We start from the raw sequence: 14,136 nt of genomic DNA on the forward strand, positions 1-14,136 counted from the left end.
GGCATAGTGGTTAATCTACCAGCCACTCCTTGGAAACCCTATGGAGCAGTTCTACTCTGTCCTGTAAAGTCGCTAAGAGTTGGAATCGACTCGACGGCAACGGGTAGTAGTAGTGGTAGTAACCTCATCTAGGATCTGGAATGTTGTTACTTGTCAGTTCTCTTTCCTTAAAGCAGTAGTTCCAAATCTTAAACACTCCTATCTCTTGCCCCATTTCTCTCTATAGAAATGAAGTAATAGGTAAGGTTATCAAGTGTGAATTCCTTTAACTTCCCTCCTTTTTCCCTCACTCCTTCACCTCATCCTTTCCTTTTTTTTTTTTTTTTTTAGGAAACATCATTCTGATCCTTTCCAAGATGCATTTTTCCTTTATTCAAAACTTCAAACCAATAAACAAAAGCTTCCTTTTTCCATAGGTTTCCTCCTATAACCTACAAACAAGCTCAAGATAAAATTTTTAAAATTACATTGAAGTATAACGTTCAAACCAAAACCAAACCCACTGCCGTGGTGTCAGTTCTAACTCATTGCAACCCTACAGGACACAGTAGAACTGCCCCATAGGGTTTCCAAGGCTGTAAATCTTTACAGAAGCATACTGCCACGTCTTTCTCCCGTGGAATGGCTGGTGGGTTTGAACTGCCAACCTTTCAGATGGCAGCCGAGTGCTTTAACCTCTGCCTCACTAGGGTTCCTTAGTATAACATTAGTCCTTTAAAAAGTCTCTAATATTCTATGTTGTCTCCGTTCACTGCTCAACACACTACACTGAAATTGCTCTTGCTTTCATCACCAGTCTTTTTTTCCCTTCATTTTGACTGACCCGGTCCTTGAAACTTGTTTTTCATGCCATCATAGACTCTCAATCTGCTAAAACCAAAAACCAGACCTGTTGCCATCGAGTTGATTTGGACTCATAACAACCCTGTAAGACAGAGTAGTACTGCCCCACAGGGTTTCCAAGGAGTGGCTGGTGGATTAGAACTGCCGACTTTTTAGTTAGCAGCCGAGCTCTTAACCACTATAGCACCAGTCCTCCCTCATTGTGCTAGCTGCCCTATTCTCCACATCTCTTACACCCTGAGTGTTTTTAAAGGGTTTCTTTTACACCACTTTTTTTTAAAAAAACATGTTCCTCTGAAAGATCACACCTACACACAGTGCTTAGTGGTTACCCTTCAACCAATCCTCTTCTGATAGCCATATTCATGTTTTGAACCACCTGTTCCCGTGATGTCCAATAGAACTTTGAGGTGATGGAAATACCTGCTGTTCTGCACTGTTCAAAAAGGTAGCCACTGGCTACATGTGGCTACTAAGCACCTGAAATGTGGCTCATGTGACGGAAGAACTGAAATTTTACTTTAATTGAAACAGCCATAGAAGCCTAGTAGTGATTTACTTTTGCAATTACCCAAATTACCATACACCTAGAACACCAAGCTAGAAGCCTAAGCATTCTACCTAAATTTCTTACCTGGGGTGCTTGTGTTTTGATTTATTGACTCCACATACCTTTCTTTATAACTTACTAAGAATGATCTTATTTAAGACCAAAATCTGATGTTATTTCCTTATTCAAAAACTTGTGGCTCCTGAATACCCAGAGTCCAGTGCCGTAGGTGACATACAAGGCTTAAGACCACCCTGAACTACCAACTACTCTTCACTTACAGCCTCCAGACCTATATGTAGAACTAATGTTATACTAGGCCTTTGCAGTGCTGGCTCCTCAGCCTGGAATTCCAGCAAACTTACTCATTCTTCAAGAGCCAAGTCAAGTGTCATCTTCTATTTTTCCCTATTCTCTAGCCAGTTGCTCCTACTATTCATACCCTCAGTACACTATTTAATGTTTTATAATTGATTACATCCCTGTCTCCACATCTAGTTTTAAGTTCCTCTAGCAAGGAGCCCTGTTTTATCTTTACAACTCCTAGTTTAAGACAGTAATCTGGCAAATAGAAGGTGCTGATTAAATGAATTAAAATAAATGGTGTTTATTATCCCATGTGTGGGAGACCCAAACTAGGACATCTCTCTATGTATTTGTTTAAACTTTAGGGAGCTGCCGAACACCAAAGGAATCAAGGATGAAACAGGGCAACTCAAGAGGTGGTACTTTCATTTAGAGCAATTCAGCATCCTAGTACGATAGAAAAACTGATGACTCATTGATCTAATTAACTGATATTTGGGGAGGATATATTTTGGTTAGAACTATCCTTTTTAAACTCTTCTAGCAAAGATTAAGTTCCAAGTGGAAAATGGAAGACAATATACAACTCTTGGGATAAAAGTCTAACCAGCTAAATATTAAAATTAACATCCTGTTGCAAAATGTAATAGATTTCCAAGAATATTAATTTATTAGCTATAGTGTAATTTCCAACATGGTCCAAGATCTCTTCTAGGAGTGAGTCTCAGATTTCAACATACTTTGCAGTGACCGCAGAGGGGATCTTTTGAAGGAGAAAACTGGCCCGACAGTACTTTTTATTTGAAAAACAAAGTAAGATGCTTTGTGATATTACTAGAGTGCCTAACTGAAAAAAGTCAGCTGCTTCCTGAATAGGTCTCAGCTGTTTTCATAAAGCATGGAATAGCTATAAGAATAGCCAGGCTATTTCTCTGTTCCTCTCTGTATATTTACTTATTTCCAATAAACTTTATATTTACCTGGTACCCCTTGGTACCTGTTTGATATAACTTTACTTCCCTAGGTCCCCTAACTCTCCCCAGACTTCTCTGCTCTCCTTCTGGGTATTTATTGATTGTTGCATGGCATAACAGTAATGGTTCATGCCTAAAGTTCACTGAACAGTTGCTTTGTGTCCTGCAATATGTTAATTGCTTTATGTACATTGCTCTTTATTCACAACAGTTCTGGATCTGGACTTCTGGATATCCATACAAGATTTTGCTGGGCTTTCTCCTACAGATCCCTCAAACTTTTAGTCAAGAAATCATTCCTTGATTCTCTATAATATTTGGAATGCTCCATCACACACACTCACAGCATATTATATTTTTTCCTTTAAGGCACTGGTCACATGGCAGTTGTAAAATGGGCATTTTATGAGGTAAGTACTGTATGTATCTACATTTTAGAGATGAGAAAGCTGAAGTGTGAAGAAAACCTGTTCAATAGTACCCCATTAAAAAAAATAGGAAGCTGATATTCAAAAGCACATCTATTACAGCCCTGAAACCTCAAGTTTTTCATGGATCTCTCCAACAAGCTACCTACCAAGCCAATTAAGAGTAATGGTAACAGAAGTTAAAGGAAGTGGTATGACAAAGAGTATCTAGGACCTCTGGAATGAGAAGGAAAAACTTGGGGACCAGAGGGCTTGAAGGAACTTTAATATCAGATAACAAATGATGTGTCAAGGGTAACAGAAAAAGGAAAATAGGAATATTTTTAAAGGGAACTCCAGTCTTGTAGGAAAAGGTTCATCTCACCTATCAGAGCCATGCTTCTAGCAGTATTGTGTAGAGAAAGGTAAAAAACGTCATCGGTAGTCAGACTTCCAGGTTTGGCTCCCAGCTAAGCTACTTACTAGCTTCCTTGGCGAAGTTTCTTAGCCTCATTGTGCTTCAGTTTTCTCATCCATAGAAATGAGGATTTTTATCAAAGTTGATGGGAGGATTAAATGTTTTACTATAGTTAAAAAGGTTAGATCAGTAGCTGGTCCAAAGTAAGAAATATGTAAGCACTTTCTATTTTATTATTTTACAAATGACAAATAAAAGCTTGATTATTTAAAAACAGGACATGAAAAGTAACAATTAAGAAGTCTTAGCATTAGTACTTGAAGGAGATACTCTTAGGAAGTCGTCTATTGACAAGCACAGTAAAGATAAATATGATCATGCATGCAGAACTGACATAAAACTGACTTGGCTTTGGAAGCATATATACACATACCAAGAACCTCCATTTTAGTCAAACTATTTTCTGGTTTTACTGAATAAAGTTTCCTGGAGCCAGCAGAGAAGTGGAAAGAAAAGGCCCAGGGAACCTCTTTATGGATATTTTTATTAAGTTAATAAAAACTGGAAGTGAAATTTCAAAATTGTCAAATGGTAGACAATTATCTCATTTGTTAATACAGAATTCTGGTTATATCTGGAAAGCAAACGGCCATTTTCACTTCTACTACAGAGATAATATGGACAAAAGATGTCTTGCATATCTATTTCAGCAAAACTACTTTTGTGCCCATTTTTCTCTTGGAAGGTAAGAGGGCAGGCAGGATTCTTATTCTTCAGATGTGTTTACTGAGGCTTAAACAAAAACAACAACAACCAAAAAAAAACCAAACGCAGTGCTGCCAAGTTGATTCTGATATTTAATTGCTCTCATGTTAGCTGGCCAATCAGGACTATTTGCATTTAACTTTATAAGCCTACACTTCCTTCACAGCTTACTGATTAAGTCATACAAAACCTGTTAGAATCCCAATTCTGCTATTTAATAAATAGCCAAGTGACCATGGGCAAGCTAAGTTATTTAAAGCCTCTAAGTCTGTTTTTGTGGCTGTAAAATGGAAATCACAGCACCTAACTCACAGGATTGTGTGAAGACTAAATGAGAAAACACATGTAAAGCTTTGGGCACTGAGCATGGCACAATGTGAGCTTATCTTGAGCACACCTTTGTAAGCTTATATCACTAGTCAAAATGATAAACTTGTTTATTTCATGTAATGGTTTTATGTAGATTCTATTTTATTAGCTATTAATAAATTAAGTGTTGGAACTTTACCATGGTTAATGTGAAAAGTTAAAACATAAATAGAAAATCATAAAAGTTTAGCTATTCAGGAGCACACAATAACAAACAGCTGCAGTGTTCTAAGTTAAAGTTTTCACGCACAGAAACTAGCGCTCTCTTAAACATTTCCATATTAAAAGAACTAAGCTTAGATAGACAATCCTACCTCTAAATCTTCTTCCTCATCAATCTTTTGTATATTTTGGTAAGCAGCAGTGTAGACCTCTAAAGCTTTGCCGTGAAATAACATTTCAATAGTGATAAATTCTGAAAATATATTCTAAAAAACAAAGATTTTAAACCATCAGTTATATTGCTTTGTGAATTTAGTAAATTTTTCTTCACTATATTCTTAGCATTTTATGAAATACAGATTTTTCTGTTTTTCTACAGGACAAATGAAATCCAAAAGATAACTGGAATAAAAACAGTTGCAAAGGCTTTCTGCAGCAAAACCTTCATATTATACAAAGTTTTTCCTATATCACCATTCACTTCCCTCTTATTTTTATTTCTCCTATTTACATCTAGTAATTGACTTTGTGATCAAAAAAAGATCTGACTAAAATGTATGCCATTATGTACTCTGATACCACGCAGCTTAAGTATTAGAACAGTTCTGAAGCTGATATTTTAGCAACTCCAGGTGATGTTTAAACAACAGAAAACTGATTAGGCAGGAACCACATTCCATCATATTTGTGAGTATATGCTACTTGTATTCTCTAACCACCAAGGATTATTTGGTAATAATGATATTCCTACCACTAATAACAATACCATACATTTACATAGAGCTTTTCCAGTTTACAAATTTATGACTTGCCTAATGTTGCTCACAGAATATAAAACCTAGACCTGATTCTTCTAAGGTTCTAGCTCTTGCCCACTGCACTGTGCTGTTCTTGCTAGAATCATTTTCTTCACAAACTGTGCAGGTACACTTCTTAAGAGTGATAAAGACTTGTGACAAAGAAGATCATGAGCAAAGAGAATGAATGAAGATATGCAAGTTGATATAGGCAGGGGTAAGATAGTCAGGTAGGGAAAGGATACAAACCAGAGACATTTTCAGTAAAATAGGATCTTATCCTTTTGTTAATTTCCTTGTTCTATATGAAAATCAAAGGCAAAGCATTAACATAGAGCAAACTGGGCAGAATGAGAATGGGAACAGGGAGAAAATACCCAAGTACTGTCCTTAAAGAGACAAGATGGAAGAGAAGGGCTAAGTTAGAAGGCAACAGTCAAATACCCATTTCTCTTCATCCCTGCTCTCCTGAGACAACCACCTAAACAGGAGTGGTCCTGTACTTTGAAATAAAGCTATATAGATATCTATCCGGGTTCTGTGATTTCTCCATCTCTATTTATTCATCAGGGTGGTGTAGTGGTTAAGTGCTATGGCTGCTAACCAAAGGGTCAGCAGTTCAAATCCGCCAGGCGCTCCTTGGAAACTCTAATGGGCAGTTCTACTCTGTCCTATAGGGTCGCTATGAGTCGGAATTGACTCGACGGCACTGGGTTTGGTTTGGTTTATTCATCAGGAAAAACCAAACATTAGAAAAGAACACTGTGTTTGGTAGAGGGCCGAAGAAAGGAGGAAAACTCTCAGTGACACAATATCCACAACGGCGGACTCAAACATGCCAATGATGATGAAGACGGCACAGGACTGGGCAATGTTTCACCCTGTTATACACAAAGTCACCATCAGTCAAAGCTGATTGACAGCAACTAATAACAATTCTTTCCTAAACAATTAGGAAAATAACAAGCTTCTGATTGTTACTCAATGGAAACAGGTATGTAGTTGAAAGTATCTTTTCTTGGCTGCTAGGCACTTTGAGTATGACCAACAATGACCCTTACTTTCACTTCAGATAGGTCACAGAGGACTCTAGTGTAATGGGCTGACAGCCAATTATTATAATAAACATTATGCCAAAACACTATTTTGGATTTTGTAATCAATCTCCAGATATCCAGGAATATGTTGGAATGGCTATTGACCAGGGCTGGAACTTATTCTCTTAGTTGTCAGCCTCCCTAAGGCAGTTGCTAACCAGAAAGGAGTCAAATGCCTTTTAGAAGTGCCGAGGCTCTCAAAGACAAACGGAAACACTGAGGACCTCTGTGTGGTTCTTTGAAGCCCATTTCAGGTTAACAGGAAAAATCAAGAACAGGCTTACATCTTTCCTTCTGAATATTAAATCCAGATGTTCTCCATACTTAGTGAATAATCAATTATATAAAAAACAATACAGAATTATTTTGACTTTCTTTTTATCCAAGGCTAGAATGGAACATTTTGTTTCTCAATTACTTAGGCTTAAGAGTAGAATTACTGACAGCTTCTACAACAAATAGTTGCGCTACAGCCTACAGAATAAGCCCCCAGACTTGTTTCGTTTAAGGTGAGGTCAGAGGGAGATGGAAAACACACATTTTAGATTGTCAGTAAACTCCCTGTTTCAGTTTCTCTGTCTTCGGTGGATATTTAGAGATCGTTTATTTAGCCTACGTGGAGAGAGAAGGGGAAGGTACAAAAGTACCTGAGCAGTAAGTACAATAGCTTCAAAAGAAACTGAAAAAAAAGCTTCAAAGGGTTAAGTCTAAATCACTCAAGGAAGGTGGGTATTATTCCTAGTCTTAAGTATTTCTGTTTCATTCATTGACATTCTATTTAGTAGACTGTCACGCTGTTTAATAACCAGTGAAGTTCAAACATTTGTAACCTCATTAAACCTAAATCTGTAGGTCTAGAATTAATTCAAATCTATTCAACTCTGGTAACTCTGGAACATGCCAAAATTTCAAAATACTCAATATTTTTCAGATATTTGAATATAGTTATTCCTGATGCTTACAATCTGTCATTTCTAAACTAACATAACTTTTTTAATACTAGCATTTTACAGGAGTTTTAGTCATCCCCTTAGCTTTTAGGTAAGCCGTGAAAAGTATGCAAATATATTTGCCAATGAAGAAAGGTACATTATTTTTGTTTATTTATATCATCTGAAAGGAGATTCTACTATGTGCTCATTTTTAAAAAGACAATGATCAACTTTGACTATGTTAGCATTTTCCACTCTTAAAATTCCATTTTTTATAAAATACCTTTGTAAACAGATATTTTTACACTAGTACTAAAAAGATATGAGGGCGGAATCACTCAAACTTTGTGATACTTTTTTTGGCTTCGTCCTTTATGATCTGAATTTTTATTTCTTTACAAATCCTAAATCATATACTTATTTAATACAGGAATGGCCTTGTTAATTTTTATATTGTTTATTTTTCTGTTAAGAACAGGGAATTGGTGGTACTGCTAAGCTAGTATCCCAGACTTGGGAAGATTATTTGGAAGAGCGAAGACCCAGACAACAGTAGGGGAGGGAAAGCTGCCAGTTAGATTCTTTTCCTTCTAGCTACAATTTCATAAAGTCTGCTGAAAACAGGTAGGAGGGAGGCAAATAACAGCAAAGAGCAGACAAGTTTGATGATAACTGGTATAAGGAAAAAACATAAAAGCATCATTCCAGCTCTGGCCCATACCAACATTGGAGCAATCATAGTTATCTTCCCAAAAAGCTGTTCCTATGATCAAATTTTCCATAAAACCAGAATAAAGCTCAGTCACTGAAAAGTTTTTGAAATAAAATAATTGCAGTGAGTTGCCAGAAAGGGGTAGAACTTTCTAGGACCCAATTATATTTAGAAATAATTTTCCTCAAATGTAGCTAACCTTCAACGATCTCATGTAATCTCCTTATGTGAACAGGTCAATACAGTCAGGTGCAGAGGCATTAATGAGTTATTTTTCTTTTTCAATATGTTGTTGTTAGTTGGAAACCCTGGTGGCAAAACGGTTAAGCCCTACGACCGCTAACCCAAAGGTCGGCAGTTCAAATCCACCAGGTGCTCCTTGGAAACCCTATGGAGCAGTTCTACTTTGCCCTATGTGGTTGCTTTGAGTTGGAATTGACTCGACGGCAACGGGTTTGGCTTTGGTTTTTGTTCGTTGCTGTTGAGTTGACTCTGACTCGCAGAATCTGAAATTCTGTATATAACCATACATAAGGCAGGGATGCATCATAGCTAAGAATACGGGCTTGGATTAAGACCTGGGTTCAAACCATGAACTGACATACTAGCTATGTAACGTTAGGCAGCTTATCTGCTCTTTGCCTCATATTCCTCACCTGTACAATGGGGATAACAACACTATCAACCTCATAGGTCTTGATTAAATGAGATAATTCAAGAAAAAATATAGCTTAGAGTAACTTTTCAACAAATGTTAGCTATTTTTGGTGCTCAAGAAGTAAACCAGCCAAATTAGAAAATGTTCCTTCGTCAATAATTTTAAAGTTTCTATCTGGTTTGATTAGCAAGCAAGCAAGATCCTTAATGAAAAAAGTTATAAAAAAATCCAGTTAACATTTTGGCAAAGAGAGAAGAAATGACAGCTCTCCAAACTTAACTCAGAGTAGAGGCTTTTTAATAAATGATGTCTGGAGAACTTTCTATCCATCTGGAAATAATTAAGTTAGGTCCTTTACCCTATGCAAAAGTAACTGCCAAATAAAATAAGTATTTAAAACATTAAAAAATAATACAAATACCAAAAGATATAAGCAAATATCTGTATAATCTTGGGAGTGAAAACAACCTTTATAAACATGACATCAAAAGCACAAACAAAAAAAGAACAAGAGCTATGGCAACAAAAAAAAAAAAACTTCAAGGTGGCAAAAACTCACCATAAGCAGAACATGGGAAAATGTATTTGCACCATATCTTCTCTTTAACATAAAGATTAATTTTCTCAATATATAAAATTTTTTTACAAATTAATAAGAAAAATGCCAAACTCCAATAAATATACATGCTAAGGAGAAGTGTAAGTAATTTACTAAAGAAGAAATAAAATTTGTCATTAAAAATAAAAACAAAAAAATGCCCCACCCCAACAATAACAACAAATTAAGATGAGATACTGTTTGTTCACCTATCAGATTGGCTGTTAACAAAAATACTATTACTCATTGCTGTTGCACTGGGGCACTCATGCAGGGTTTGGTAGGAATGTCAACTGTTGGAATCTTTGTGGAGAGAAGTTTAAAAATAAGTATCAAAATTTAAAGTGTGTATGCTCTTTTGAACCAGCAACCCCACTTCTGGTAATTTATCCCAAGAGAATAACTGAACAAGCCCAAAGACCAATGATTAAGGATGTGTAAGGATGCAATGATACCTAGTACTGCAAAAATAACCTAGACGTCCATCATTGAGGACTGGTTAAATAAATTAATACGTCCATATAGCAAAATACTATGAGGATAAGAAAAAAGATATGGTTCTCCTTTTCTGAGTGCAGAAGTATGTCCGTGACATATTAAATTTTAAAAAGAGAAATGCTACATTCAGTGTGGCCTATTTAAATATAATATGGGAGTAATAACAGTACCTTCCTCACAGAGATGCTGTGAGGAGTCAATGATTTCATGCACATAAAATGCTTGGAAGAATGCCTGGCACATGGTTAATATTTAAAGAATGTTATTATTACCCATGTTACCAAATCTCTGTGTTTATGTGCATAGAAAAAAATGTCTAGAAGGATATAAAACAAAATGCTGGATTATGTTTGAGGGGTAGAATTACATTTTTCTCCATAATTTTATAAAAAAATTTTACGATGATTTCATACTTCTTTTGTAATAAAAAAAAAAAAGCCATTAAAAATTAAGTTTAGAAGATGTTTCTTGCTCGTGTTGACTACTTTATGACATACTGAACTCCTATTTTCATCTGTTCCAGGAGTAACCCCTGATCAAGATCCTCTTTATAGGTCTGAAGTTCCCTATCACATGGGACACAAACGTTCTTGTTAGCTGCCATCAAGTCAGTTCCGACTCATAGCAACCCTATATACAACAGAACAAAATGCTGCCTGGTCCTGCACCATCCTCACAATCATTGCTATGCTTGAGCCCATTTTTTAGCCACTGTGTCAATTCATCTCATTGAGGGTCTTCCTCTTTTTTGCTGATCCTCTATTTTACCAAACATGATGTTCTTCTCTAGGGATGGATCTCTCCTAATAACGTGTCCAAAGCATGTGAGACGTAGTCTTGCCATCCTTGTTTCTAAGGAGCACTCTGGCTGTACCTGTTCCAAGACAGATTTGTTTTTTCTTTTGGCAATCCATGGTGTATTCAATATTCTTTGCCAACACCATAATTTAAAGGCATCAATTCTTCGGTCCTCCTTATTCACTGTCACATGCATATGAGATGACTGAAAACACCATGGCTTGGGTCAGGCGCACCTTGTCTTCAAGGGGACAGCTTTGCTTTTTAACACTTTAAAGTGGCCTTTTGCAGCAGATTTGCCCAAAGCAATGCTTCATTTGATTTCCTGACTGCTGCCTCCACAGGTGCTGACTGTGGTTCCAAGTAAAACGATATCCTTGACAACTTCAATCTTTTCTCTGTTTATCATGATGTTGCTCATTGGTCCAGTTGTGAGGATTTTTTTTTTTTTTATGTTGAGGTAATCCATACTGAAGGCTGTAGTCTCTGATCTTTATCACTAAGTGCTTCAAGCCCGCTTCACTTTCAGCAAGCAAGGCTGTAGCATCTGCTTAACACAGGTTGTTAATGAGTATTCCCCCAATCTTGATGCCCCGTTCTTCTTCATATAGGAGTAATGTGATTTTTCTCCCTTATTCTGTACACCAAATTACATACCAATTCTTTCTTAGAAAGACAAATTATTTGCAAGGTTCTATGCAAAATCTTTCTCTGAAAAAATCAGGCTACTTTGCTAGTTAATGCAACTACCAAAATTCAGATGGACTTGTCCATTAAACTCACCTTAAACATGGTAATGGAATTACGAGCAAAGCTCACCACTGCTAATCATCTCTGCCCCTATCTAAAGCAATAGCCTGATTACAGGCAAGAATGTTGTTTCTCCCAAAATATAAGTGGGATTAGAATTTTTGATTTTTTGAAGGATTTGTCTCACAAACAGAGGGCTGAAATCCTCATGGCAATATCTAAATATTTTTATTAGAAATAAGTGGGGCGGCCCTTTTTGATTGCTCTTTGGAGATATTCATTTCATGCGATTTCTGCCTCCCCTCAGTATCATAAAAGATCCCCAATGGGGTCTACCTTGAAGACGACACAATTTGACGGTGAGGAGGAAAGAGAGGCAGACCAAATTCAGAACCCTAACAGATAGATTCTGTGGTACTGACTTCGGGAGCTCATATTTATGGGAGTTTGCTAGAGCTGTGGGGGTGTGCATTAAAAGTGTAGGTTGTCACAGACGATATGATCTCGTGTATAAAAAATCCTAAGGAATCTACTAAAAAACTGTCAGAATAAACAAGTTCAACAAGGCAGTAAGATGTAAGATCAATGTACAATAATCAATTGTATTTTTATACAATTGCGATAAACATCCAAAAATGAAAATAAGAAAGCAATTCCACTTAGAATAACATCGAAAAAATAAGACTTAACAAAAAAACTTTCACTCTGGAAACTACAAAATGTTGTTGAAAGAAATTAAAGATCTAAATAAAAGGAAAAATATGCCATGTTCACCAATGACTGCCCTGACAGGGAACACAACTGAGAATTCCTGAGGCAGCAGGAGAGCAGTGGGATGCAGACCCTAAATTCTCATAAGACCAGACTTAATGGTCTGACTGAGACTAGAAGGACCCCAGTGGTCATGGCCCCCACACCTTCTGTTGGTCCAGGACAGGAATCATTCCCGAAGCCAACTCTTCAGACATGGATTGGACTGGGACAATGGGTTGGAGAGGGATGCTGGTGAGGAGTGAGCTTCTTGGATCAGGTGGACACTTGAGACTATGTTGGCATCTCCCTGGAGGGGAGATGAGAGGGTGGAGGAGGTTAGAAGCTGGCGAAATGGACATGAAAAGAGAGAGTGGAGGGAGAGAGCCGGCTGTCTCATTAGGGGGAGAGTAATCGGGAGTGTGTAGCACGGTATATATGGGTTTTTGTGTGAGAGACTGACTTGATTTGTAAACTTTCACTTAACCAAACCAAAACCAAATCCAGTGCCGTTGAGTCAATTCCGACTCATGGCAATCCTATAGGACAGAGTAGAACTGCCCCATACAGTTTCCAAGGAGCGCCTGGTAGATTCAAACTGCCAACCCTTTAGTTAGCAGGTGTAGCACTTAACCACTACACCACCAGGGTTTCCAGCTTTCATTTAAAGCACAATAAAAATTAAAAAAGAAAAAAAAAAGCCATGTTCACGAATGTAAGACTTACTTTGTTTGGATGGCAATAACCGCCCCCCCACCCCAAAACTGATAAAAAGTCAGTGCGATGCCTATCAGAATCCCTATTAGAAATTGCCACGTTGGTATGGATTTGCAAGGGATCCAGCATAGCTACAATCTTGAAAAAAAAAAAAAAAAAAAAGCAGGACCCGATTTCAATACTTATTACAAAGCAGAGGTAATCAGGCAATGTGGACTGGCATAAGAACAGACATACAGATCAATGGAACAGAACTGAGAGTCCAGAAGTAAACCCATGTCTCCGTGGTCAACTAATTCTGACAAGGATGATAAGGTCATGCAGTGGGGGCGAGGGGAGGGGAAACACTCTTCTCAGCAAATGGTGCTGTGATAATTGGATAGTCATGTGCAAAAGAATAAAGTTTGGCCCTTACCTCACACAATAACTCAAAATGGATCAAAGATTTAAGTGTATGTGCCAAAGCTATAAAGTTGTTAGAAGAAAACAAAGGTTTATGACCTTGAATTTGGCAATGGATTCATAGATATGACACCAAAATCATAAGAAACACAAGAAAAACATAATAAATTGCACTTCACTAAAATTAAAATTAAAACTTTATGCATCAAAGGACATTACCAAGAAAGTGAAAAGACAACCCACAGAATGGGAGAAAATACGTGCAGACCATATACCTGACAAGCAGAGAACTCTTAGAATTCAATAATAAAAAGAGCCTAATTTAAAAATTGGCAAAAGATATAAACTGGTATTTCTCCAGAGAAGATATACAAATGACCAATAAACACACGAATAGACATCATTAATCATTGTTGTTTCTGTTGTTAGGTGCCACCGAGTCAGTTCCGACTCATAGAGACCCTATAGGTCAAAGTAGAGCTGCCCCATAGGGTTCCTGTGGAGCGGCTGGTGGATTTGAACTGCTGATCTTCTGGTTAGAAGTCAAGCTCTTAACCACTGTGCCACCAGGGCTCCTCATTAGTTATTAGAGAAATGTAAATCAAAACCACAACGAGATACCCCTTCACACTC

The 14,136-nt window shown here is 37.2% G+C and overlaps 2 protein-coding genes across 4 annotated transcripts in view; one reads left to right on the top strand and one right to left on the bottom strand.

The window, feature by feature from the left end:
• The window catches only part of RBM12B (RNA binding motif protein 12B), a 31,518-nt gene extending 23,934 nt beyond the window's left edge, over positions 1–7,584 (top strand). The window contains exons 3-4 of one of the 2 annotated variants that reach the window (XR_007513251.1): positions 3,043–3,083; positions 5,174–7,584. The gene's annotated coding sequence lies outside the window, so the exon portion shown is untranslated. Of the gene's footprint in view, positions 1–3,042; positions 4,952–5,173 lie in introns of those variants that run through there. The other variant, XR_007513250.1, reaches the window with a different exon arrangement.
• Positions 1–14,136, bottom strand: part of CIBAR1 (CBY1 interacting BAR domain containing 1) — a 29,699-nt gene that overhangs the window by 2,920 nt on the left and 12,643 nt on the right. The window contains exon 6 of one of the 2 annotated variants that reach the window (XM_049853744.1): positions 4,947–5,060. The exons of the other annotated variant lie outside the window; for it this stretch is intronic. Coding sequence (XP_049709701.1) covers positions 4,947–5,060 — 114 coding nt within the window. The remainder of the gene's footprint in view (positions 1–4,946; positions 5,061–14,136) is intronic. 2 annotated transcript variants of the gene reach the window in all.

Source organism: Elephas maximus, chromosome 15 (genome assembly GCF_024166365.1).
Source record: "Elephas maximus indicus isolate mEleMax1 chromosome 15, mEleMax1 primary haplotype, whole genome shotgun sequence".
Classification (NCBI taxonomy): Eukaryota; Metazoa; Chordata; class Mammalia; order Proboscidea; family Elephantidae; genus Elephas; species Elephas maximus.